This window comes from Platichthys flesus, chromosome 3 (genome assembly GCF_949316205.1).
Source record: "Platichthys flesus chromosome 3, fPlaFle2.1, whole genome shotgun sequence".
In the NCBI taxonomy this organism is placed as follows: domain Eukaryota; kingdom Metazoa; phylum Chordata; class Actinopteri; order Pleuronectiformes; family Pleuronectidae; genus Platichthys; species Platichthys flesus.
In genome coordinates this window covers 7122287-7149026 of record NC_084947.1, presented here as the reverse complement: position 1 = coordinate 7149026, position 26740 = coordinate 7122287, and the positions used below count along the sequence as shown (strand labels likewise).

General features: G+C 43.6%; 3 protein-coding genes across 3 annotated transcripts in view; all 3 read left to right on the top strand.

Annotated features, from left to right (window-relative positions):
- Positions 1-8: 8 nt before the first annotated feature.
- zgc:152830 (uncharacterized protein LOC767682 homolog) lies at positions 9-6053 on the top strand. The gene is made up of 16 exons (XM_062382008.1): positions 9-146; positions 955-996; positions 1086-1176; positions 1960-2108; positions 2194-2302; positions 2473-2600; positions 2686-2785; positions 2925-3000; positions 3114-3199; positions 3530-3634; positions 3899-3974; positions 4090-4208; positions 4912-4995; positions 5102-5159; positions 5292-5473; positions 5562-6053. Exons 1-16 carry the CDS (start codon positions 136-138, stop codon positions 5694-5696), a joined length of 1551 nt encoding a protein of 516 aa, XP_062237992.1. The 5' UTR covers positions 9-135; the 3' UTR covers positions 5697-6053.
- Positions 6054-8206: 2153 nt separating this feature from the next.
- Positions 8207-11568, top strand: pcna (proliferating cell nuclear antigen). Its single transcript, XM_062384686.1, has 6 exons — positions 8207-8605; positions 9709-9806; positions 9899-9966; positions 10061-10255; positions 10820-10943; positions 11044-11568. Exons 1-6 carry the CDS (start codon positions 8385-8387, stop codon positions 11118-11120), a joined length of 783 nt encoding a protein of 260 aa, XP_062240670.1. The 5' UTR covers positions 8207-8384; the 3' UTR covers positions 11121-11568.
- A 9637-nt stretch (positions 11569-21205) lies between these two features.
- LOC133940044 (calsenilin-like) overlaps positions 21206-26740 on the top strand; it is a 33971-nt gene continuing 28436 nt past the window's right edge. Inside the window, exon 1 of the mRNA XM_062381613.1 lies at positions 21206-21363. Within this exon, the coding sequence (XP_062237597.1) occupies positions 21358-21363 (6 nt within the window). The 5' untranslated portion in view covers positions 21206-21357. The remainder of the gene's footprint in view (positions 21364-26740) is intronic.

Sequence of the window (26740 nt, the reverse complement as noted above, 5' to 3'; positions counted from 1 at the left end):
GAGCCAGGAGGAGGCCGTGAAGGCAGCACGAGTGGGACAGAGCGTGTCATGTGATCAACCGAAGAAGGAGACCCGGTCACCGGCTGCACTCCGCCTCATTCCCCCTGCAGCCAACGGAGGAGAAGGAGGAACACGATGTGCACCCGGTGAGAACAACCTCCGTCTGTGTCTCTGAACGCCATGTTCGCTCTCTCAGCTTCTCTCCTCCTGCAGCTTCACGCAGGACTGGAGCCCCGGCAGCAGCAGCAGCAGCCCCGGAGCCTCAGAGGCGCTTTCTCTCTGTGTCTTATTTATTCATGTCGTTTAACTGATTGGGCTTCATGTGTGTTATTCAGCCACGTGATCTAATTCAACCCCCGCGTCTGTCACGCGACTCAACGAGGAAGCGTCTCACTGACCTTTGCACTTTGTCACATTTTTACTCTCCGGTGTTCATCTCACGTTCATCCTGCATTGTTCATCACACGACATGGCCTTTGTGCTGTTCTTTGTTGTGTGTTTGCACAATGTCCTGAAGCACTTGCTGGTCCTAGGACAGTTTCCCCAAAGGGAACATTACAAGTATATTTGATGTTTTATTGCAACAGAGGTGGATTAAGTTTCTGGTAACAAGTGCCTCTACTCTCATTTCTATTTCGCTTTCGTTTCACCTTCTCATCTGCTTGTTTTCTCATGTGTAAATTCACATGGACACCCGCTGCAGCATGTGTGAGCTGCTCCAAGTAAAGAACACACTCGGTACAAAGTCTTGACTTATCCTGCGATGAGAAAAGAAATTAACCTTTTGCCCTCTCGCATTGAAGCAGGTCTCAAAGGTCTTGCAGGCTTCCACTCTGAGCATGAACCTGCATTACAAAGGCTTATTGCACCGATCTGCCAGAGATAGCTTATCAAACAATGCTGAAGTTGCATGTGAGTAAATTACTTGTTCTCTGTGTTTCTCTCTCTCTCCAGCGTCCAGCCTGTTGAATGGACCAGCGACCTCAATAACCAGAAGTAAGCATATGTTTCCTGTTTTTCTGCGAGAGCAAGCGATGCATCCTGACGTGCGGTCGTGTGAGATGACGGTGTTCCCTTCTTTCTAGTTTTGACGGCCTCGTCTTGGTGACTCAGAGCCATGACACGCTGCCCCCGGAGCTCGAGTGTCTGAAAGCTCCTCTGCAGGACTACAGCTCTGTGAGTGTCTCCTCTTCCACCTCCTGCAACCCAGCAACCTCACCTTTTACACTCTGACACAAACTCCATATAATACACACATCCCTGCTTGTAATGGCACTACCACGAACAACATAAACATAACACAAAATCCTCTCATGTATGTCTGAATAACTTAGTTAATCCTGTGTACCTATATTAAAACCCAGGATTTATCTGTGTATCTGAGCCTTGACTTTGTGGAAATTGATGAATTTGCTGCAAATGTTATGAATCAAATGTGTCACATCAATGTTCAAAATAAGGAGATGTGACGTAAATTGGCTGCTTCTTGGTGGGATGAAAGACATTTCATTTAGTAAGTGTTTCATCAAACTAAATGTGAAGAATCAGTCTTCATCAAAGTTCACAATTGAGTGAAATCATTCAATTTGGTGTAACTCAGCTAGGGAGGCATACTGAAGCATACTGTATACTGAGGCCTTTACTCTGACATAGACGATGTTATACAGTTAGGTTTTGTAGCTTTGGAACAACTTGCTGCTCTGAGCCAATCTTTATTTAACTGATTGTGAAGACTCACTGACCCAAACCTGAACAACTGCTGCACATAGCATCATCATCCCTACCATCAGACATCAGACACTTTGCTAAAGAGAAGCAGCTCCAGCCGTCGCATTAGTGCGTGTGATTAATGTTCAATAATATGTTATGACCCTCGAGGGATGTAAAAAAAAAAAAAAAAAAAGAAATGGCCCTTGATAGTAAAAAGATAATCACACATATATGGTGTTATGCTTCCAGGTGGACAGCGGACTGGGAGAGGAGGTGGTCATCCTCAAGGTCCCTGGTCTCCCTGGGAACCGGCTGTTGTTTGCCAGCACCGGCCCGGTGAACCGCGACTACGACGATGTCAGGCGCTTCAGTGATGCAGCCGTCAACGGCATCAAACGGTCGGTTGATGGTTGCTGAGGAACAGAACTGGGATTAAACTCCAGGTTTTTCTTTGCTGTTTCACTCATCTGTGTTTCCTTCCAGGGCCTTGAAAGCAGGCATGCAGCGCCCCCTGCTGGTTTGCCCGCCGCACAAGGACTATAAGAACAGCACCCTGGTGGCTGCACTCGGGGCCCTTCATGGTCTGTACATGGTGAGAAAAGATTCCGTTCACACTTGGTACTTTACAGCCCTTGGTTGATGCGATCACAGGGGACACTTGGGGTAATTACACTGATGTACATCTGATCATAGGTGTGAAATATTGTAAAACTCAACACAATCTGCAGGTTTGAAAGCATCTTGTGTCTTGTCTACAAACAGCCTATTGAAGTGAGGGAGGCGAATGTGAACGCCTCGGACTGCAAGGTGTGTGTCCTGGGGCTGTGGGCTTCAGATGAGACTGAGGGCCGGAGGCTGGTGCAGCTGGCTGATGCCCTGGAGAGCGGGAGGTGAGTGGCACCTTTCATCTCATTTCCTGCCGAGTCTTCATCTCCCACTGCTCACTCACCTGCCGGCCTGTTTTCCACTCCTCAGGTTGGCATGTCGCGACATCGGTGGCTCCGACCCCGAGCGCATGGCCGCCCCTCGCGTGGCCGAGTACGTCCAGGAGCTTTTCAAAGACAGCCCCGTGAAGGTAAGAGATGTTCCAGCACATGTGCAGACAGAATCACCAGTAATTTCCTTATATTCCTGTCTCCGTCCAGGACAGTTTGTTTCCTCAGTGACACTTTAATCCACTGTTTAAAGTGTGTGACGTGTTTCTTCCCCTTCAGGTGGACGTGGTGAGCGACCTGAAGGTTCTGGAGAAGGAGTATCCCTGTCTGGCTGCCGTCAACCGCTGTGCCAGCAGTAAGGGAACATGTTCTGTTCTCGTCACATATCAACGTGGCTCTGGATACTGATTTCCAGAACTGTGAATGTGTTATTTGTTACTACTTGTTCATAGCATCCTCCTCTTCCAGGTGTCCCCCGTCACGAGGGCAGAGTGATCAAGCTGCAGTACTGTGGAGAGGGACCCATCCAGAAGACGCTCATGTTGGTGGGAAAGGTGAGAGCCACGTCGAAGGAGCGCTCGTGTTTCAGTTGAGGGCCAGTTTTTTGGTGCTGTTAACTTGTCTTCACTAGTTTGGTTAGTTAACCTTTATTGGCCCAAATTTGGGAAGTAGAAAGTATCTGCGGCGCTCTGATCTTCCTGCTTGGCCCCTGACGAGGTCATTTGAGATTTCAGTTAGATTCCTTTAAGACTAATCAGCAAGGAGTTTAAGGGACAATCTCTGTTTAATTGATTTTGTATTTGTTAATTAAAATCATGTACTGTACCTACATGTCACTGACTAGCTAATTTAACCGAGCGCCGTTTCTTGTTGTGGGTCTCCAGGGCATCACCTACGACACAGGAGGAGCTGACATCAAGGCCGGCGGCCACATGGCCGGGATGCACAGGGACAAGTGTGGAGCTGCTGCTGTTGCCGGCTTCTTCCAGGTAAATGAACTCAGTGAAGAAACCTCAGGGAGCTTTCACCAAGCCAATAAAGAAGCTCAACTGGCACCGAGTCAGGAATCAGCTCCCAGGGGCTCGGACCTGGATGCTGCTGAGTCATGTTGACCAGAGAACATCATTTACTTGTTGTTTGGGAAACGTGACGTGATATTTAGTTCCAGATAAAGGCGGATGTATACTCAGTGTTGTGTTTAAGTTTGTAAGTTACAAATCGTAAGTGTTATTTACTTCTGTCTTTCTCTCTAGATCTTGGCGAAGCTGAAGCCTAAACATCTGAAGGTTATCGGCTCGATGGCCATGGTGAGGAACAGCGTGGGTTCAGGTCAGTCTAACCACCTCAATACTCATGTTCCTGGTTTTTTGTCGCTCAGTGAGATCTGTGTTGTAGCTCTTTCTCCCTCGGTTCACTGTATGTGTGTGTGTTTGTATTTTCTCAGACTGCTATGTGGCCGATGAACTGGTGGTTTCCCGTGCGGGTCGTAGGGTGAGAGTGGGAAACACAGACGCTGAGGGTCGCATGGTGATGGTCGACCTGCTCTGTGAGATGAAGGAGAAGGTCAGAACATCTCACTATAATTACTTCTCAACTAGTTTCTACACTCTGTGCTATTTCCTGGACAATTTTTATGACAACAAGTCACAACAATATCCAGTGACCACGTAAAATACACGTCTGACTTAGATTCTTTAGAGATTATGTACATTACAACTTAAATACTCATAGAGATAACTGCACACGGTAATCTTTTAAATCTATTAAATATTTTGAGAAACAAAATAAATGTAACACAGAAATGTCCAGTGTATTTTAAGAAGTCTTACAAAAAGAATCTGTCTCAAATTAAGATTGTTATGTTGTAGGTTTTTGCTCAAATATTGATTTATAACATTTAAGAATAATTCTCAGCCCTTTTTGGTGAGAATCATTAAATGACGTTGAACTGTGTAAGTGAGAGTTAAACACTGAGGTTCACTGTCAACATGAACATTTAAAGTTAAGTTTACCAACATTTGACTCTGCTACTTCTCGGTATGGAGACACAACCTCAGAACTGAAACCTCCCACCTCTACCTTTCAACACTTTTCAGTCAAACTTAAATTCATCCTGAAAGTCTCCTTCTCCATATTTGTGTTAGTGTTGTTTCATCTTTTTCAAGTCATCAGATCCACTGAACTCGTGTCACAAGCAAAGATAATTTCAAACCAGTGATCGAGACCTGATTTCTTCTTCTTCTGATCATGTGCTGTGTTCCTGCAGGCGGTTCGCGAGACTTCTCCTCAGCTCTTCACTATCGCCACTCTGACGGGTCACGCCATCAGAGCCATGGGGCCCAACTACTCTGTGAGTCGTGTTCAAATGTCCACAAAGCTGTGACTGGATATTTCAACATTAATCATTTGAATGTAGAAAACGTGCGTTGAGTTCAATTTAGAATTTCTCATTGTAGATCATCATGGATAACGGACCGGCCCATCGCAATGGGAACGCTGCTCAGTGGCAGAAAGGTGAGTGTGAAAGTTTCATGTTTGAGTTTTGGAACTCAATATTTACCACAGTTGTCCAGCAGATGTCGCAATTGTAACTGTATCAAATGCTTTACTAACTCACCCCTGGTCTTTTGTTCCGTCTTCGTGCAGCTGGAGAGAAGCTGGGCGATGTGTTCGAGCTGTCCAGCATCAGACGAGAGGACTACGACTTCCACAAGGGCCAGTCTGAGTACGAGGATATCCTGCAATGCAACAACCTGCCGTCCTCCAATACACCTCGAGGACATCAGACCCCGGCAGCCTTCCTCATCATGGCCTCCGGGCTCGACAAGGTGCTCACACTTTTATATATACTTTTATAAATGTAACATGGAAGAAGAGCAGTAATTAACTTCTGTTGATCCGGACTTTTCTCCGCAGTTTGGTGTGGACTCAAACACTCCTCTGCCCTATTCCCACGTCGACATTGCCGGATCCAGCGGTCCTTTCCCCGGGGTCCCGACTGGAGCCCCCATCCTCGCAATGGCAACCAACTACTTCCTGTCTGATCTCTAAACTGATATCCCACGTACAGGAAAGACTTGGGTCTCTGCGCTCACTCCAAACTAAAATCCGTAAACGTCCAAATACAAACAAACCATTGACCTGCAACATGTGCAGTATATCCTGGCTGATGCCTCACACAGTGTCCTCTGTTTTCTAAGATCATGTGACCTTTGTCTGCAACACGTGTAAAATGTCCTTGTTCTGATGTGGCCTGAATCCATTTATACTCAGGGGTTTAATGGCAGTGTGACAATAATCATCCTTTTTTATCTGTATGTGTGCGACAGACCTTGGCCTTGGTTGTGTGCTGAATGATGCTGTGTGATAGAAATCTCCTCCTTGACCAATAAAACTAATCAGAGCTCATGGTTTCCTGTCCATACAATTTATTTCCTCCCTGGTTTTAATGTTTATTTAGTTAATACAGGGAATCAGAGCAGTTTAATTTGACAGAGGAACAGCTTGTGTAAGACTTTAAGTACATGAGACCATCAAAGTACACACATTATTATTTAGTTATGTAAAAGTTTGATATATTGTACTTTGAGAGTTTCCACATGAGAAAATAATCTACATTCAATTCCAATCTGTTTGTGTGACGATCTCTGATTACTAGTTATTCCAGAGATCACAAGTTCATTTCAACATTGGTATTTTTAAAAAGTTATGGTTCCTAAAACTCTACAAAGTGAGAAAACGCTCGACCTTGACGTTGCTGTATTTTCTGCAGAGCTGCCAAAGTAAAATCTACAATCTGTTTTATGATCCTGATGATTTCATGCTACTTGATGGAGACTTGGAGGCAGCAGGGGCCCGACAGCTCTGCCTTGAGGCCCCCATAGAGATTCCTCTGGCTGTGCCTCCACCACTGTCGATAACCTTCACCTGAGTAGCTCAGTTAGAAGAGATTTTTGTTATTTACTAATACTTGTAGGTTTTCTGAATGGAAACCATATAGCTTGGTATTGATTACAGCTACTTTTATGGGAAAAAAATTCTAATTTAAACTCAATAGAATTTTCATTATCGATTAATGTATCAACGGAATCAATGGCACCCCCCTACCCACATGGAAACCTATATTATGACTGAAGTTGATCATAGGAGGATGAGTTAGCTCACCTATATAAGATAAACATTTGTCAGTTGTGTGTGGTCGTTGTGGAACCACACACAACGACCGTGAGCCAACGTCAGAGAACACTCAACAACTTTACAGAAGAAAACCCTCTACAGAAACCTTCTTGCTACACTGCAGCACCTGTTAACCGACATAGAGAGGATCAACAGCATCCGCAAAGTGCTGCAGGCCCTCGACCGAGCCCTCCAGGGGGAGCTGGAGGCTGAAAACACTTGTCTTGTGTTTTAATCTCCTCTCCCATCCTTCGTCCTCCTCTGCCCTGTCAATCATCCCCTCATCCCCCCCTCCCAGTCTTACCCTCTTCCCTCCCCTCCCCTCCTCACCCTCCATCCACCTGTATCACTTTAAAAATGAGCTACTTTTTCCTCTATGTGTCAGTATGTGACTCGTATATCTCAAAAACTACTAGACTACTAATGTGGGAGAGAAGCTCAAACCCTGAAGCCCCAGATAAACTGTTATTTTTGTTATTGTGGGACTAAAACAGTTCAATGTGTAGTGCTATGACTGATTCACCCGATTGCCCTCATTCATTAAGCTGTAATGAATACACATGACACAGGGCCTTTCCCAGCCTCTCCTTCCTCTTCTCCTACAAATCAGATCAAAGAAATAATTAATATCTCATCAATACATGTTAGTGACTTGATTTTGATGGTGGATGAGATTGGGATCGCAATAGTGGATTCTGTATCACGTTGGCTGATTGGGATAATAATGGTGGATTCTGTATCATGTTGGCATCTGATAGAGGTGGTGGACCACGATTGAGGTGGCAGCTGATGGTGGATCCTGATGGCAGCAGAGGACAATGACTGTGCACTATATTCAAAATGAGTCAAGAATAAGAATTCACTGCAGTGAGATGAAAGCCTCGCCACCAGAACTACTACAAAGCTGTCACTGTGAAGAAGTTTGTGCCAATGGAAATATTGACAATCCAATATTTGAAGTATAAGGTGTATATTATACATATAATATACATACATAATACATAATAATACAGATTAATTTAGGAAAATAACTGAAGCACTAATACAAAGTTGTGCATTAGACAAACATAGCCTGTAGAATGATAGCCCAGCTGATGTAAGTGTATTTAACCAAAAGTGAAAACACTATTGAGTTGTGCCCTATGTGGAATTAAAAGTCTTTAATATCTTACAAAGAGTTGTGTGTGGGTACAGAGTGATGCATTTAAAGACGTATTTCCATAATGTGTTATAAATGCTGTAAGAAGATTGTATCGGTTCACAGTTGTGTCCTCTCCATCATGGCTGAAATCCCCGCCCGTCTTATTTAGCGCTCAGGACGACGGAACCAGGAAACGGAAATGACGCAACCAGTCAGAATCATTAAAACCGGACGTTAGCGCGCGCTTGCAGCTCAAACCTCAGCAGTGAGAGTGTGTGTGTGTTTGTCTCGTGCTCATCTGACAACACAAAGCCTTAACTCCTCCACACACACTACTCCGCTTTCACCCACGGTCTGACGCGAGCAGCCACCTCTCTTCTTGAGTATTCTACCCGGAGAAGAAGCACCGCCACACGGGAACCATGTTCGAGGCTCGCCTGGTGCAGGGCTCCATCCTGAAGAAGGTTCTGGAGGCTCTGAAGGACCTGATCACCGAGGCCTGCTGGGATGTCAGCTCGTCCGGCATCTCCCTGCAGAGCATGGACTCCTCTCACGTGTCCCTGGTGCAGCTCACGCTCCGGCACGACGGCTTCGACTCGTACCGCTGCGACAGGAACCTGGCGATGGGGGTGAACCTCAGCAGGTGCTGCTCTCACACACACAGACACACACCGACTCACACAAACACACACTTGTGCTTCTTTCTCCCTCCCGGATAACACGTCGCGGTCGCCGGGGAGTTTTAGATGAAGGATCCACCGACTCTTAAAGTTTGACAGCTCGAGTTGTTAAAGTTTTGATGTTAAATTCGCTATAAAGTAGACTGGGTCTGGTTTGTGTGCGCGGGTTTTAGTGCGGTAACACAACGTGGTGATGGGAACACACGATGAGCTGCTGATCGGTTGGCAGCCGGTGTTAGAAGTCGGTGTTTAATGCTTGCAGAGGGAAAGATGGTGAGGAGAAAAAAGAAAGGAGGAAGCCATCTTGGCTCTTGCCCGGACATGTCTGTGAAGTTAACTCTTCGTTGTCAGTTCTCCAACGCGCAGATTCACCCGCGTGGATTCTGCCGATGTTTCTCATTGTTCACCAGGCAAACTGCGGCTTGTGTTTAAAATTCACACTTGGCGCAGTTTTCAGACATCTGCTGCTTTATGAATACGTAATGACGTCATTTGAGCGCCAATTCCTTCACCGGCAGGGTTGGCGGGAATTGTTGTTTAACCCGGGAACTTCCACTTCCGGCCACTGCTTTCTTATCCCGGTTCGACTATGATCCAATGTTTTAGTTTATTGTTCCACAAAATGTTGTAAATATGAAATTATTTGATAAGTTGATCGGCACAAAGATGATCATGTTTTGATGTTCTCAAAATGCATTTTCCTTTTTTTATCAAGATAATATATTTTACTTATTTGTTTCCAAACCAAATGTTCACCGAGCTCAGTTTACATAATGTTGAAGGTATTTTTTTTTTCAAGCAAGAGTCTAGACCATGATTATTGTTTTTAATGATTAATCCTTAACTCTGTCAAGTTTTAGAATAAAAGTGAATCATATAGCCCATCTTTCCAGTCCCACAGATCTGTTTTTAATTTTAGACCTTTAAAATAGAAAGCTGGCACATAGAAGCAAAATGTATGGCTGAATCCTTCCCCACTCTCGTCCTGAGCGTATTTATTTCTCATCTAGAGTTCACTGCCTTCCAAAGCATCTTGAGTTTGACTTTTTCCTTCAATCCCATCCAGTATGTCAAAGATCCTGAAGTGTGCTGGAAACGAGGACATCATCACCCTCCGAGCAGAAGACAATGCAGACACCCTTGCCCTGGTGTTTGAGACACTCAGTAAGTTTCTGACTTATCACGATCAGCAGCAGCTTTAAAATGATCTCCCCAGATCTTCAGCATTGTCTTACCCGACTCTCGTCGTCTTGCAGACCAGGAGAAAGTCTCAGATTACGAGATGAAGTTGATGGACCTGGATGTGGAGCAGCTGGGTATTCCAGTAAGTAATCTGTCGTTCGTCCTTCTCCGTGTGTGTCCGAAGTGTTTCTGAGGCACACAGTTCCTGACCCTTTCCCGACCATCTCTCCCTCCAGGAGCAGGAGTACAGCTGCGTGGTGAAGATGCCCTCCGGGGAGTTCGCCAGAATCTGCAGAGATCTCTCCCAGATCGGCGACGCCGTCATGATCTCCTGTGCCAAGGATGGAGTCAAGTTCTCCGCCTCAGGAGAGCTGGGAACAGGAAACGTCAAACTGTCCCAGACCAGCAATGTAGACAAAGAGGACGAAGCGGTGAGCATGAACTTAAAGTTTAAAGACGATTGAATATTTAGTTAATTCCAAGCAAAACAGTGATGTTGGTACATCGCTGATGTGTGGATTTGTCGCAATCATTCACTCACCATGTTTAAAAGTACAATTCACAAGCCGGTAAACTTCAGAGGCAGCTGGTTCTTTCTATCGACTTAATTGAATAAGTATAGCTGTGGATCAGAAGACACATTCTGCAAATTTACAATTAGACTTTTATGTCATTAATTCAAAACGATTTTATTTAAAAGATTTATCACAGATTTAATTTGTCTGTTTGTCTCCAGAACCAAAGATTAAGATATTTAGTTAATAACTGAAGAAAAAATCATTTAGTCAATTGTCATCAAAATTAATCTGCAATTGTTGGTTATAATTCATTAGTTCTGATGTTGAGTCTAAATGTGTATTTAGAAAACCAGTAACACTACTGGAATGTAAACTCAGACATTGATAATGATTCCAATTATTCAACACCCCTTTCTGCTTGCACTGTTGTGATGACTCATGTTCTGGTTCTGACCGTTTCCCTCCTCGTGTCTGTAGGTGACCATCGAGATGAACGAGCCCGTGCAGCTGATCTTTGCCCTCAACTACCTGAACTTCTTCACCAAGGCCACGCCCCTGTCCAAGACTGTCACCCTCAGCATGTCCGCTGACATCCCCCTGGGTGAGTTTCTTAAATCACTCGCTTTATTTGGTTTCTCATCATGATGACCGAAGTTGTAGTTGCCCTTGCATGATTATCATCATCTTCTTCTTTCCTGCAGTGGTGGAGTACAAGATTGCCGACATGGGACACGTCAAATACTACCTGGCGCCGAAGATCGATGAAGAGGCTTCATAGGTTGTTTCTGAAAGCCCAAAAAAAGGAGAATAGAATAAAGTGGGTGACTGGGACTTGTCCTGTGTGACTGAAGGGCTCAGTGATCACATGGTGGTGGAGGACGACTAAGATTAATGAGATTCACAGCGGGAGGTTTAATGTTAACCTCTCTATAAACAGTCAGCTGTCCACTGTATGAATGATGTCATCTGTGAAGTGATGCATGTCAGTGCTTTGATTCTGAAGACGTGTTCAGAGCCACTGGCTGTTTTCATTCCACACTGCCCCAGCTTAAATTCAGCACTCGTTCACTCTGTCTATTTTTGCCCGATTTGGAAAACCAGATTTCACATATCCCATTTTTCCTTGTAGATAACTCATTTGTAAATACTTTCTGTGGTTTCGCAATGTCGACTCCAAATGTTTTTGTATTCATCGATTCAGTCCAAAATAAATGATTTAAGCTGTTTCCAATTTATATTTGAGTTTTGAAAATATGGAGTTGGGTCCTACAGCTGTAACCAGATGAAGCCAGCAGGGGGTGCTCTTACTTTATTCTAGGAGAGAATAAATAATACTCCCCTGTCCGGTTTGAGGAATAATTCTGAGAAATTTACTGATTTCAGTTTAACTGATGAAAATAGAAGTGGATTTATTTCTGGAGAGCACTCGGCATCACATTGATAATCTCTTTATAGTTACAGAACCATTATCCAGGGACTACGACGTTTCATTTGCTGCTGCCTCAGTTATTCAACCACATCGTGAGGATTTGGAGATTTGACATTTCTCCGAATTCAGTTTTACACAACAGTTGTATCATAGAATCTGAGAGTCGGGCAGTTTCAGGTCAGTGAGCAAACGGAAAAACTGCTGAATATTCAGAGATTAAGTTCAGATGCAGCCAGAAAAAACTCTGACACATGTCTGTCCATCAATCTGTCTGTGTGTCAGTGTATGTCTGCAGCTGGATGTTGCTGATATGTGTGTATGAGTTTGGAGCTGGTCATTGACTTTCTATCTGTCCGTTTGTGTCTGCCGGAGTTAATGTGCAGTCAGACAGTTTTAATCCTCACAAAGCTTTAATCTGACACATCTGGCTCTCGTCTGTATAGAACTTATCAGCTGCAAAATAATGTGACTTAAGTAGAAACCAGCTGGGACTTTATTATAATACCATGACAGTGGTGGCATATAACCAAGTGAATTTACTCAATATAGACCTATATGTACTTTATTATTTTCTTTTCCTGCCACTTTTTACATCTACTGCACCACAGTTTATAATACTGCACTTTGTTTAAATGAGCTTCCCCCCAATTACAACACTGGTGCAATGAGTTATGATCTGCAATTAGATTTTAAAGCATTAAAAGGATAGCAAGTAGTGCATGTTATTGAAGTAAAAGATATCAAAAGCAATTAAGAAGTCGAAAGTAAATGTTTACTGTTTTAATCTGGGAGAATTCAACCAACATAATGTTATAATTAATGAGTTTAGGTGTGTTTATAGATAGATAGATAGATATATAGATGGATGGACAGATAGACAGCTCTCGCCCCGGCCCCTTCCTCCTCCAGGTGTAGAAAACTACGGTGGCCTTCAGGTTCCATTAGAAAAGCACAAAAGTTCTCACTTAGTTTGTCTGTTCTTGGCTACCCTAGAATCACGGTTATTCAAAATGGCCGTCTCTCTGGAAGACTGTCTCATTTTAAGGTAACGGAAACACAATACTACGAAGTTTCAGGTGATGAAACCCCAAATCTTTACGTTGTGTACGAGAAAGTTCCAGTTGTTGAATAACTTAACTCTGATAACTTTAACACAACATGTGGGATACAGTTGTGTATGTTTGGCACCCACAGCTAGTGGAGCCTACTTATATTTATTGAATTTTTTTTCTGTTTTTTATTTCATGAAATCAGCAGCATTTGATTAAACACTCATTTTCCTTCTCACCACAAAATATGGCCAAAATATTAGACTTCAGTAAAACAGACGTTATCTTCTCATCTTTCTTTTTCTTTCTCTTCCTTATTCTGATAATATTAGATCAACTCTATTGGGCCCACGCAGAGGAAACCCACTTTTTACTGCAGTGGATATTAAACTAAGAAGACATAATGACAAGAGAAAGTAGGCACAGTTAAGTAATAAGATATAACAAATATAGCGATATGTACATACACTTTCACTATAGACAGAATATTATGTGCAAAGGAAGTAGTAAAACAAAATGCAATAGCACAGTGTAATTATAATTACAAAAATGTGAATATACTGATATAAATATATATATATAAATATGAAGAGGCATTTTCTCTTTGTCCAAAATGGGCCTCGTCTGATTGACTGGAGAATAAAAGCAGCATCGACACAGCAGATTATAGCTTTCAGCAGATTGCCTGCCAGTGTAATCCCAGACTCCAGTGAAGTGACAGAATTCATCTGCTGAAAGGGCAGGACTCTCATGAGCTGAAACCATTCTGCTGGAAAAGAGGATTTTATTTGTTTATTCATTTATTTTATGGATTTATTTATGCCAGAGACATTTTGACACTATAATAATTCATGCCTGCTCAGGATGTCTAAATATACACCAGCTCTCGGCAGCTTTCTACCCTGTGCTGAATTATTTCTGAAAACCTTTGAGGGAAGAAGTACTCATCATATTTTATTCTCTGAAACACAATGTACAGCTCCACTGTGGGTTTTGTCTGATGGAGCCGATAAGAGAGGAAGTGTTTGTTCTTAGACAGAGAACGGAGAGAAAAGATGGGACTGTCATTTTCGGAGGTGACCGATAAAGCAAAGCGGCGGCGTAGGAATTTAAGATGTCTCAATATTGAATTAACCACTGCCACCCGGGTTAAGATTAATTACTTCCTGGAACAGAGCTAAGAGGATTCTGCTTGATTGGGGTGTCCGCTTCCAAATTGGCCCCGATTTCCGACAGCGATATTAGGACTTTTATAACAGTTACAGAAGTTCCAAGTCAGATAATACAGTCGGCCTTAATGTAGATGGTTGAAGCTCCGTCAAGTTTTATTCACTCAGGATATTATTTTTGTTTCGTTGTTTCACATTAAAGCTTGGAATTTACCTGTTCATAATGATGAAGCACCCCCAAAAAGTGAGGCCAAATCATCTTGATCGCCCCCTGGTGGCTGGCTGCGGTGTTGATCCTGAACTTTGCCTCTTTCATGTAAGATTATGGACCAAACTAAAAAGTCCAAATACACAAGATTCAAAGACGTTTTCTGTCATTTTCTGTAGCTCTAATCCAGGGGTGTCCAAACTATGGCCCGTAGGCCAACTACGAACTGCCATCCATTTTTAATTGGCCCGAAGTTTGGTTTTATGTAGAATATAAGACTGACTGCTGATGCTGACTGGTCGAATAAAAATACCAAATGAAATGAAATGAATTCCATTTAATCGATTCATTTAAACTAACAAATGTCAGTGTATAGTGAGGGGTGTGTACTGGAACAGTGTGTGTTTGAGTATTGGCAGGAGAACAGTGGAGTTACTTTTGGGCAGAGCCACACTCGCTCTTCCTTCTTATTTCCTCTCTTTCATATTTACTGTTCAGACATGAGAGTGGTATCAGTCTTCTGCTCTCACCAGAGGCAGGAGAGCTGTTTTTACATTTTTAATGGCCGACACTGGGATAGCACCTGTAGCAGTGAAGCCTTAATAGTGATTTTATTGATTTGGTTAATTAGGAACAGATTCCTCAAAGCCCTGTTTGCACCCACACGTCCTCACCACATCAAATACACGAAGACGTCTTGATGGCTCATTTGCTGAGATGTCTTCACGAAGCCCTGTTCTGCATGGAGAAATGTTAACAGTCGTCACATCACACAAAAGGCTCTGGCTTAGCCGTGAAAGTATGCTAGTGGAAAAACCTGGGAGGTCATCGGTTATCGTCGAATGACAAATTAGCCTCGGGGGGTGGGGGGGGGGGTGGGGGGGCAACAGTCAATATTTGCTAGCTTCTGGTGTTGACGGCAGAAATCTGGGCCGAGACTCTGTCTTCTGTTCCCCGCACACTGTCGACAGTCCCTCTAGTTTCTCTTATCACTGGAGTCTTCCTCACGAAACACAAACAGTGATACTTGTTTTCCGGTTTTGATCGTTGAAGTTAATCTCCATTAACAGCTCTCACCATTTGACTGCAGATCAGTTAAAAATCCTCTTTTACTCCTTAAACAGACTGTGTACCTATAAGAAAACAAAAGTATTTCATTCCCTTGTTGTTATTGCGTATTTGATGTACGTATGGTTTGGATGTATCCTGTTCTATAGTGAGCCTGAGCTCCACAGTGTTCAGATGAATCCCTCCGACTCCCTCCCTCTCTGTCTCTGTCTGGCCTTTAAATTGCTTACTGGAGGCTGGGGGATTTTGGCCAGGGAGATAAGGGGAATACGGTTGAAACCCTCTCTCGCTGGCTGTCTATCTCAGGCTTTCTCTGCGAGGCAGGGGGAGTCTGCAGAGCGCTGTACATATACTGAGATAGAGGAGAGAGGATGAGAGAGGGGGGGTGTACTTGCTCATCCCTCGGGTCAGTGGAGCCGTGGAGATGCCGGCGACATCCTTTCAAACCCACTTCAAACAGCCACCGGCCTCAAGCGGCAACAGAACGAACCGCTTGTAGATTACAAATGTCAAAACAAAGTGTATTTCTGTTCCGAGACGACGTGGACGTACAGCACCGACGCTTCTGCTGCTTCTCCTCTACTTTAGATGTGCACACTCGTGTGGTCTCGTCCCCTTGTGTCACTCGGTCAGGTCCTGGAGGAATCGATCCTGGCCCGACTCTCAGACCTGACACTCTCTTACATAAGCCCTCTGCGCCCTGTTGTCTCTCCACCAGAGCAGGTCGCATGGATTATTGATGCCAGGGGAGAGAGAGCAAGGCCCCACATGGCAAGGACACAGCACTCGGGTCACTCCTCTGGATATCTCACATGTCATTCTCTGTGCTGCACACATGTTTGAGGATGACAGGGGATTCCTCCTCCACAACCATAGCTCTCTGCCCACATTACAGTCACATCACACTCCTCTTCCTCATCCTCCCCCCCCCCTTATCCTCCTCTTCCTCCTCCACCTCCTCCCCGATCTTTGATTTTACACTGTGTGCCTCACAGTCGACACACATGTATTTCTGACTACGTTGCGTGTGTTCGAAGTCGTCCCTGCATGGATTAGCATATTAATGGGCTGTCCTCTTTGTCCCTGTTTTCTGTCAATCAGGTTCCACAGCAGCAGCGAGGAAGAGGGGGATGCAGATGGGGAGGAAGAAGGGAGGGAGGTTTGGCTCGGGACACACAGGTGTGTAATTGGCACAAGTGGGAAAAGAAGAATCAATACGGTTGTGGATTGTTTTTTGGTGCAAGTGACACCAAACCCATTTACAGAGAAAAACAAAAATCACAGTCTCTCTCCCCCTTAATCCATCAAGTATTACATCTCAATTTTCATTCCACCATTTGGAAATATAGAGATTTTTTTTAAATGAGGTTTTCAGAGGGGGATTGCAGGGCTTGGTTGGAGGTACATGATCTACGGCATTCAAATTCAATTTATTGAGAAATCTTTGAAAGATGAATCCATTAAGGGGAAAATAATACACACACATACACACACACACACATATTTTAATATTCCCTCATTCCCCCTGCATGTTGCCCCCCCCCCCCACAATCATATCTTGGTCCCTCTTTTTCAAGGGATGCCTCGGTTCGCTACTTAGCAACTGTTTCCACGGATACAAAGTTGCTCCCTGTCTCCCTCCTCCGCAATAAGTCGCCGGTGCCCCCCCCCCCCCCCCCCCCCCCCCGCTCCTTTGTGTCCACTTCCTAAAGCCCGGGGATGCTGCGAGCCTTTCGGTTATCTTTCTTATAAGCCATCAGGAAAAAGCAATCCTTCTGTTTCGGTGTCATTTGTCTCAGGACGTTATCCAGCTCAATATGACATCATTCCTCCGGGTGGAGAGATGCTTGTTATCTCGGTGCTTGTACCGATCTGAGGAGGGTCAAAGGAAGTTAACGGATGAATGTGACAACATCTTTGCCAATTACACTCAGCCACATCTACTTGTCCTCGGTGTCGGTCCTCCTCGGCTGAGTGTCACCTTGCACAGGGACCAGTCACCTCAGCTGCAATGTCACTGTGACAAACTGCTCCTCGTTGTCTGCTCTTGTCCGGGAAACCGTTCGTACACACTCCCAGGAGGAGAGCGGATGATTGTTTGTCAGTGTGATTTAGAAAAACACGTCCACAGAGGCACACTGCGATAAGAAAATAATATACTGTAAAGGCCGCAGGGTATACTCAGACATGAACGCAAGCATCGGAGCCACGGGAAGATCTATTTATATCACCACTAGAAATAGACTTTCTTCTCCATAGAAACATGAAATCCTTGTGAGCGGCGAATTACTCTCGAGCTGCTGTGTGCATGTGCGCGTGCGTGTGTGTGTGTGTGTGTGTGTGCATGGGCAAGCGTGTGTGTTATTCTTCTGTTTCTTTTAAAGGTGAAAGCAAATAACTGACTATCATCTCAGCCGTGAGGTTCCTTCTTGGGGATTCTCTGCTCTCAGTCTACAGCAGACTGGATTTTACACGGCTTTGATGATCAACCCCCTCCAACCTCCCTGCACAGTGAGGGGCTGTAAGCTGACAGTGTATTCATGCATATTATTTTACAGTAAAGATGGGGGGGGGGGGGGGGGGGGGGCTGAGTGTGTGTGTGGGAAGACATTGTCTAGAGTTGAAGGAGAAAAGGCGAAATTAAGTGAACATTTCAAACTGAAATATCTGTTTAAAAATGCTCAGATGATGAGAAGCCAAATTATGATGGAATGCCTTCAACAAATCGTTAAGATGTTTTAGCTGTTGTCGTTTGGAAGGTGAGGTTTGCTCTTTGGTTCTTGTGAATTAACACTGCACTGTGTGTAGTATCACCCTGCTGCTGTGGAACTCTCTATCTGATGTTCACTTGAAGCTTGTTCATTACTTTGACGATATGAATGAGGAAACTCTGATACTCGATGTTGCTTGTGTGTCAGTGTTGAAGTTGCAGATCTGGGTCCTGCAGCTCTGGAGTCAGAGGAACCTGCAGCGTGAGGACAGAGAGGAAAAAGCACAAAGTACAGATGCTAGAAAAAACAAACTTAATGACATGCAGCAGTACTGTGATATAAATACATCAGAGAGAGATGGAAGTGCTCAATGCATCATGGGAGTTCCCTCAGCAGTCTACGCCATCCGAAGCAGAACTTAGGGATTCTTCTAATGTCACCTGAGCCAATCAGAAGACTATGAGCTTTGAAATAGAGTTGAGTTTTAAAGACAAACCTTATGTGCAGCAGGGGCGGGGGGGGGGGGGGGGGGGCTACCACCTGCACCCAAAGGGGAGCTGCTTCCACATGAGGAACAGCACTTTTTTTCTAATGCAGTGTTTCCTGCCCGAGGGGGTAACCACATATGAATCAGGATGATTGATGGATAGGAAAAATATATTTTATATTATATATATTTATTTTATTTCGTCAGGCTTTTAAAAATAATGCTGAAATAACATTTGCATCGATCGCAACTTCTGTCTGAAGAGATTTATCCTCCTTAAATGTTAAACACCCTGTTCATGTAAACACGCACCTTTGAATCCTGGTAGTATTAGAGTGATTATAATCCATCGGCGTTCCACATCACGCTTCTCGGTACTCTAACATCTGTACCCCCCCTCCCACAGTGGGTTTCCTGGTTGCTGGATTTTATCTCTCCTCTGTGACAATGGAGGTCCTTTGGGGGGGGGGGCTCCAACAACTGATTTAAATGGCTCCACTCAACCAGCTGATGTCCCTCCAGGGTTAGAGAGCCACTGTTGACGTCCAACCACAGCTGTTTCCAACATGTTTATTCTGTGATGGAACTGATTCTCGCTCAGATTGTTTGTCCTACTGAGCCCACAGGACCTTCATTGAATGCAACGTGTGTGTGTGTGTGTGTGTGTGTATACATGTGTGTATGTGTGTGTGTGTGCATTGGTAAGATGGAGGTTTAAAGAATGAAAAATTGTGTGTGTGTGTGTGTTTGTGTGTTTCTGGGGCAGAGATAAAGTGGAAAACAGAGAGGAGGAGGGAGGGAGAGGCGGAGACTGAGATAAGGTTGGGAGACGCAAGAACGAGGATGCTAATGGATCTGAGACTATAAAAAAACCACTTTGTTAAAAGTCACTTTAGAGATAAGGACTTCAAGAAGAAGAATTTGAACTTCCACCTGACCCTTTCTCACATCTCCACTTGATCCTGTTTGTTCCGCGTTAAACAATCGAAACATCTGCTATCAGATAAATCATTTTCTTATCAAACTGCAGCAAAAGGTTGCAGATCTGTGTGGGCTGGAGACGTCATGTCTTGATTTCCTCTGATGTCTATGTAGGTGATCAGTTTGCGAAATTCTAGCTCAAGCAAAACTGAGGTGAAGAAGTGAAGATGGGGTGTTTAAAGAAGAAACTTTATAAACAAGCTGCAGGCGTCAATTTCTCTAGTGTGTCAGCAGCCCCGGGTGATAAATTCCCACTTCCACTACAACTCTGTAATTCTTTAATTCTGTTTTCTATTAGTTGATCTACTGTAGGCTGTACCTTCAAATTAAAGAGTGTGTGAATGTGTATTTGTCCTCTGTGTGCTGTCGGACCCGTGTGGACACATGTGGAAACGTGTCTTCAGCTTTGGTGGGTTAATACGAGGCGGCTTTATTAGACAGATTGCCTTTCCTCATTCATCCCGTCGGCTATTTACATTTTCATTGCTGTTCATTATGCAATCAGGATGATGTGTGAGGATGCTTGACCTGGCTTGATTGCACAGTAGCCCCTCTCTCTCTCTTTCTGTCTTTCTCTCCCTCTCCCTCTCCCTCCCTCTCTCTCTAGTTCTCTCTCTCCCTCTGCCCCTCTCTCTCCTCCGGGCAGCTTCACATGGAGACAAGGTCGCTCACACGGATTCTCCAGCAGGGCTTTAATTGCATTTCTGTACCAATCACTCTCATGACAATTACGTACTGTAATCTAATGCAACACACACACACGTACACACACACACCCTCCTCCTCTTCACTTGACATCCCTACATTGGCCTCAGCGATCACTGTTGAATTGAAATATTAATGTAAAAGGTTGTTACTGTGAAATATTTGTCTCTATTTCAGATGCTGTTACACTAATAGATTTAATAAAGCATATATAGCCACATGTTGTTTAGCATAATTTACTGGCTCAGATACATCAGAGTCTGCCAGTTTGTTAATCACTACTTTATATTAGACCAGCAGCAAATATTACTAAGTAATCTACAGGTAAGACTAATTAGTAGATTTCTCACAATAATGAATAAGTCTGCAGCTCTAAATGTTTGATGTGATGCATCCCCCCCATCAGGCTATATACAGTAATAACTCACTAAATGCTTTATGTGATTAGATGTGAGCTGTAGTGTATCGCTAATTATTTATGAATATTATTGATTGATAGTTTATACAAACCACAGTAAACTCCAGGCTTCATATGAGGAATAATTGTTGATAAATATGTTAATATACATTCAAATCTGCTCTCAAATATAGTAGTTGAAAACATGTATTAAGTGTGTATACTAATCAACATTTAAGAACAAACAAATAGGTGATATGTTCACTGAAGCAATTGTTTGATTATCAGGATGATTTTCAATGAAATTTCTGCCATTTTACTATTTGATTAATTGATTCAAAAATATCTTCCTTTTAATGTCTTTTTACTGATCTGTAAAATATTCAGCCTATTCAACTAAGTCATTATAATTGAGCTTTTTAAATGGCTGCCTATTATCATGCAGCTCTGTTTGTGTGTGCGGAGCCAGCTGTGCAGTTTTCTGATATTCCAGATCAACATATGTCCAGGTGTTGAAATGCTCTTCCAGCCTGTTGACTTTATTCTCAATAGGCTGAGAAAAGATGAAGGGGCTCTCCTTCTTCTCTCTTGGCTCCCATCACCCCACCCCCACCCCTCCGTGTGTGTGTGTGTGTATGTGTGTGTGTGTGGGAGAAAGATAGAGAGGGAGAGAGAGAGAGAGAGAGGGAACGTGTGTGCGCGCATTCCTTCGCATCCAGTGGAGCGGCAGTCGGAGGTGGAGGTTCCGCACAGAGAGGTCTCACTCTGCAGAAATCCAAACCATCAGTGTCGCTGCTCCAGCTCCGCAAACATGCAGGTGAGAAACAGTTTCAGTGATCTTCTATTTAAGAACATGTTGTGCTGTAGAACAAGAGGACAGGGAGAGGAAAGATGATTGTTTCCCCTGCAGGTTGCAAATGAGAACAAGTTAAACAAGCCTGGATCTTGTCTCCAGGCTTGTTGGCTGATATTATGATTTTTTTTAAATTCTCAATTCTATAAATTCCCTCTCGACCCTCAGCAGCTCGTTCGCTCCCACTTTTACCCAGAGCTGAGTTTGGGAGTGAAGTTATGTAATTGCATCCTTCCCGCTGGAAGCTGAGCTGGAGGAGACTCGGCTGTGCGCTCAGAGACTAATCCTGAGGACGGCTGCTTCCAGCTAGTGTCACTTGCCTCACGTCTTGTGCTGCGACTTTCTCCTTCCTCTCACATCGTTAATTTTTCAGCGTGGTTCATGTGCCTCTTGTAGTGTGTGTGTGTGTATGTGTGTGTGTGTGTGTGTGTGTGTGTATGTTTGTGTGTGTGCACCTCGTGTGGCTCCCAGCATTTTACGTGTGACTTCATGGTCTGCCCTAACAGATGCACAGTCTAAATCCTCAGTTCTGGGAAGAGGAGAGATCGTGTTTGTAATTCTCCCCGTGCTTCTCCTCTTTACCTCTTGCATGGCGGATGAATCAGTTTAGCAGATCAGTCCTCAGCAACAAGCAGCTTCTGAGTCTGAAAAAGCCCCAAAATGACTTCTTACACCTCATGTGGGAAACAAGGGGAACATTGGGTTACTGTCAGTGGAAATCCAGTCTCTTTAGGGAGAGTGGAAGCAACTGTTTGCACAGTGTTCACGAGGCGAGAGGAGGCTGCGTCGTCTGTGTGTATTATTTAATCTCACCATTGTGTGTTTGAGGACAGATGGAGGCAACAGATCACTGAAAAATATTGATACATGTGGTCACATTGGACAGGAACAACTTGTCACTTCCTATACACGTACACACACACATACATTCACACACACATCTCTTGGCATACATGAGCGCCAGTGATGATGCTGATGAGTGAGCCAGCGCTTCCATGTGAGTTGTGCGACTTATCATCGATCGCTCAGTGACTCGTTGAATCGATCAGTAAATCAGTTGATCGATCACAGACATAATGAGATGGAGAGCTGGGCTCTTTGGGCTGAAACACGGCCCTGGGTGTCTTTGTTTCTTTAGACACCAGGGACTTGGTGGACTTGTTTTTTTCTGTTGTTTTAGATTTGTTTTGCTCATCATGTGATTGGTGCTGGAGGGTAACGTTCAAAGCATTGATTCCTGTCAGGGCTGCAACAAACAATTGTCTTCGTTATCAATTCATCTACAGGCAGTTTGTTTCAATAAGTCAATTAACCATTGACTTGTATTGTCAGCAAATTGTTGTTAATCATCATTTGCCCGGAGCATTTAGTGATGCTTTAAAAATGTCTTGTTTTATCCGACTAACTGTCCGAAACGTAAAGAAATGTAGTTTTCCTGCACAGAAGAACATAGACCTCTCAAAATATTTGCATTTGAAAAGATGAAACCAATTATTTTTGCTTCAAAAGATGACTTGAACCAGTGCAGCTCCCATTCTTAACACGCCTGTGTGGAATGGGCTGGTTGTTTGGCGCGTGGCGAGGCCGGCTTCAGATTTGTCTGTTTTATTATTGTTAAAGTGACCTGCAGTGAGTTAAGCCTCTGCTGGACTCGGTCCTGACGCTGCTCCACTGCTGCTGCACAAGGAGCTGCTCACCCGCTCGTTCAAAGTTCAGTGAAGCTCCACCTCGAGAATCAGTTTTCATGAATGTGATCAACAACATCACTCCCATTGATGAATCCCAGCCGCCGCTGCTACAGAGCGCTTGTCACTGTTAATTAAAAATGTTTTAATATTGAATGTGTCCAAATTGCATCGAATCTGACACTGCACCATTTTGGGCCCTTGACAATACACATTTGAAGCGTGAAGCCGATGAAACGGTTCTCGAGATACGACTGTGAGCCACATACAGACTGATGATTCATTGATCAAATGCAAATTAATTCCCCCATCAATCAACCCATCAATCGATCAATTAGTTGATGCGGCTCAAACCTACTTTAAAAAGGAAGTAATGACTGAAATTTTAGCTTGAAGAAAGACAAACGACTGATAAACCATCTGTCTTGAAGATGGATCTTCTTCTGCTCCATAGGTACGAATGTTGAATTTCCGGCCTGGCTACTTTTATTATGAACGGTTTGACCGTGTCCCATGTGGAGCAGCGGCTGCACCGCCTTTCCTTCTCTGGGTATTGACATGCCGGTGTTTAAATTCAATAATGCTATGAGGCAACTGTGTGCTGGATATTTTAGTGTGTGACTTTGGTGTGTGTGTGTGTGTGTGTGTGTGTGTGCACTGCTGAATGGGGGTATGCTCAGTGGGGGTTTGTCATTGTTCATTCAGAGTCATTTTCAGCGAGATCACAGTGGCTCCCAACATTTTCTTTATTCAATCTTTGTATCATCACTACACTTCCACTTTCTGTCATCACACAATGCTTTGTGTGTTCCAAGAAATATTAAATGTTTTGCTACATCCACTTTCATCTTCTTGTTCTGCTTCTTTCAACGATGATTTTCCATATGAATGGCAGCTCTGTGTGTATCCATAATTGTATGTCTGTTCTGTACAAGCTGCAGCTCGTAATCCCGGAAAGTATCTCGAGATGAGTCTTTATTTATTGTTTGACTTTACACCGATGTGCAAAAATCAGGCTGCAGCAGCTCCAGGAGCTCCACATGTGCACAGCAGCAGCATGAACAGGTTCCTGATGTCTAAGTGGAGATGACACATTAAAAGCAAATGACGACAGGTTCAGCAGCCTTTTCCTTTTCATACTAAATTTATTAAAGCTACTTGGATTAAACTCCAGTCGTATAAATACACTGAGTGAGGCGAAGCCGTTTTATATAAACACAGACGTAGAAGTCTCTGAGGGAGCCGACATTTAAATATTTTAAATCTAGTTTGGGAGCCTGGCTGCAGGACACTGTGGTCACTGAGCTGAGAGACTCTGGTTATGTGGCTGGCATTGAAATAATGGAATGTCTGTTTTAATGATGTTGATCATGACTGATGCTACCGCTAATTGGGATGTGGCGTGGTTTTGCCTCTGTTGTTTATCTTTTGTTTTTTAGATTTTCCATATTAATGTTTAATCTTGTCCGTTTTTCATAGTTTAGGGTTTTAAATTCACCTCAGTTATCTGTGGAATCCCGTGTGGCCCCCACGCAGGGGCCGCAGGTATAAATTAGCTTTTAATTATATCTTGCATAATTTATATATATATAATATAAAATGGACTGCATAATAATATAAGGATTAACACAATGATGCTTTATTGACAGATTTTTAAAGTTGTGGTTTCAGTGCGAGTGTAAAGTTCAACAACTACTGTATTTTAGAGTGGACTTTACCTAGACTCAGACTGATGCTGCAGTTCTTCACAGAAGAGCACATCAATCAAAGCGGTGACACAAAGTCGACCTGCAAAGATCAGTGACAAGACACCAGACAGGCTGACGGCAACACACGCACATACACACACACACACACACACACACCTGATACAGTGACTGCGGGCCCCACCTGTCCAATAGGTGGAGTGATTGGTAGATGTAGACTCGTTTAAATAATTGAACAGATCTGGGAACTGTATCTATCAAAGTGGCAGCAAGAATGGGCACCATACACTTCTGATCAAAGTTCAACACCAGACACTGAGGAGGCGTTTGTGTGTGTGTGTGTGTGTGTGTGTGTGTGTATGTGTGTGTGTGTGTGTGTGTGCGTGTGTGTGTGTGTGTGTGTGTGTGCGAGTGTGTGTCATAGGCTCTCTTTTCAGACTAAAGATCAGGTAACTGGGGACTGCTTGTCCAATGGGTGACAAGAGCCATGTCTTCAAAAGTGACCTTTGTGTTTGTGTGTGTATATGTGTGTGTGTAGCCTTGCGTCTTTTTCCACGAGAAGGCTCACAGATCAAAATAGTACTCTCTCTTACACACACACACACACAGTGACACACACACACACACACACACACACCAAAGTCACACACTAAAATATCCAGCACACAGTTGCCTCATAGCATTATTGAATTTAAACACGGGCATTTCAATACCCAGAGAAGGAAACAAACAAACACACACACATACAGTATGCACTCCATATGGAAGTGCTATCCTCCCACTGACACACTGATTCACACTGACAGCCATACTGAGAGGCCCAAACGGTCAAGACACAAATAGCACCAGCTCTCGACCATCAGCCCTCTCACATATGTGGCTTCACGTAAAGAGCCACATTAAGCACAACACTATATAAAACAAGTGGTGTTGATATTTCCCAATATCCTTCAGTGATGGTTTACAGTTTTCATCTAACTGTAAATAGAAGATGGCCCAAGTTCAGTAATCAGTGTCATCATTCATTATTAACCAGAGACCACAGTTTCCCCCTTTACCTCATCCAAGTGTGTTAACACAACAAAAAGCTACGGTCGAGTTTATGAGGACTTTAAGAAACCAAATAAATGTCATTCAGTATTTTGTAAAAATTAACATTGCACGACCTCATTAAAAATATTCCCTAATTATGTTGATTAAAAAACATAATTAAACAGTGATTTGTTTATCTGCTGTTGAGGATTTGTTGTACGTCGACAGCGGTTACAATAGACAAAGTTGCATGTGTGTCCTTTACAGATTCAGGGCTCAAGAGACTTAGAAGAGACGGGGGGAAAGAAATGGACGACACTGAAAACCAGAGGCAGATATTGAGCTCATGTTTCATAATGGGGGGGGGGGGTTCTTAACAGTCAAGCAGTGTAGACATGTTGGACTTATTTATATTTAATCTCATTATTAATTTATTAGTCTGTTTATATCAAAACTGTGTAATCCAAATGTAAGGTAGTCCATACAATTTAAATTACATAAAGCTTAAATATCAGGCTAAATAAAGCTTGGATCAGCTTGAATGCATTTCCTGGTTCGGTTCAGTGCTCACTGTTCTCATAGCGTCATTATCAGCCGCAGCAGGCAGCAGCTTCCAGCCGAGTGCCCGGCACCACACAGTCGACAGGCAGAGGTAGCAACAAGCTGGTGAACGTAGCGGAACTGATCTTTCCCTCAGGAGTCGGTAGGGACCAAAACCTGAGCGTGAAGAGAGCGAGGAATGATCCAATGTTTGTCCCGGGGGCCAGAAACATGGCTCTGAAAGAATGATGGTGCTGCAGAATGTGTCTATAAACAACTATTTGCGAACAAGTTATTTAATAAATGTTGCTGTACAATAATATGTAATTGGTTCGAATAGATTTGGATCTGCCATCTTTCTCTTACGATGTCAGCTTG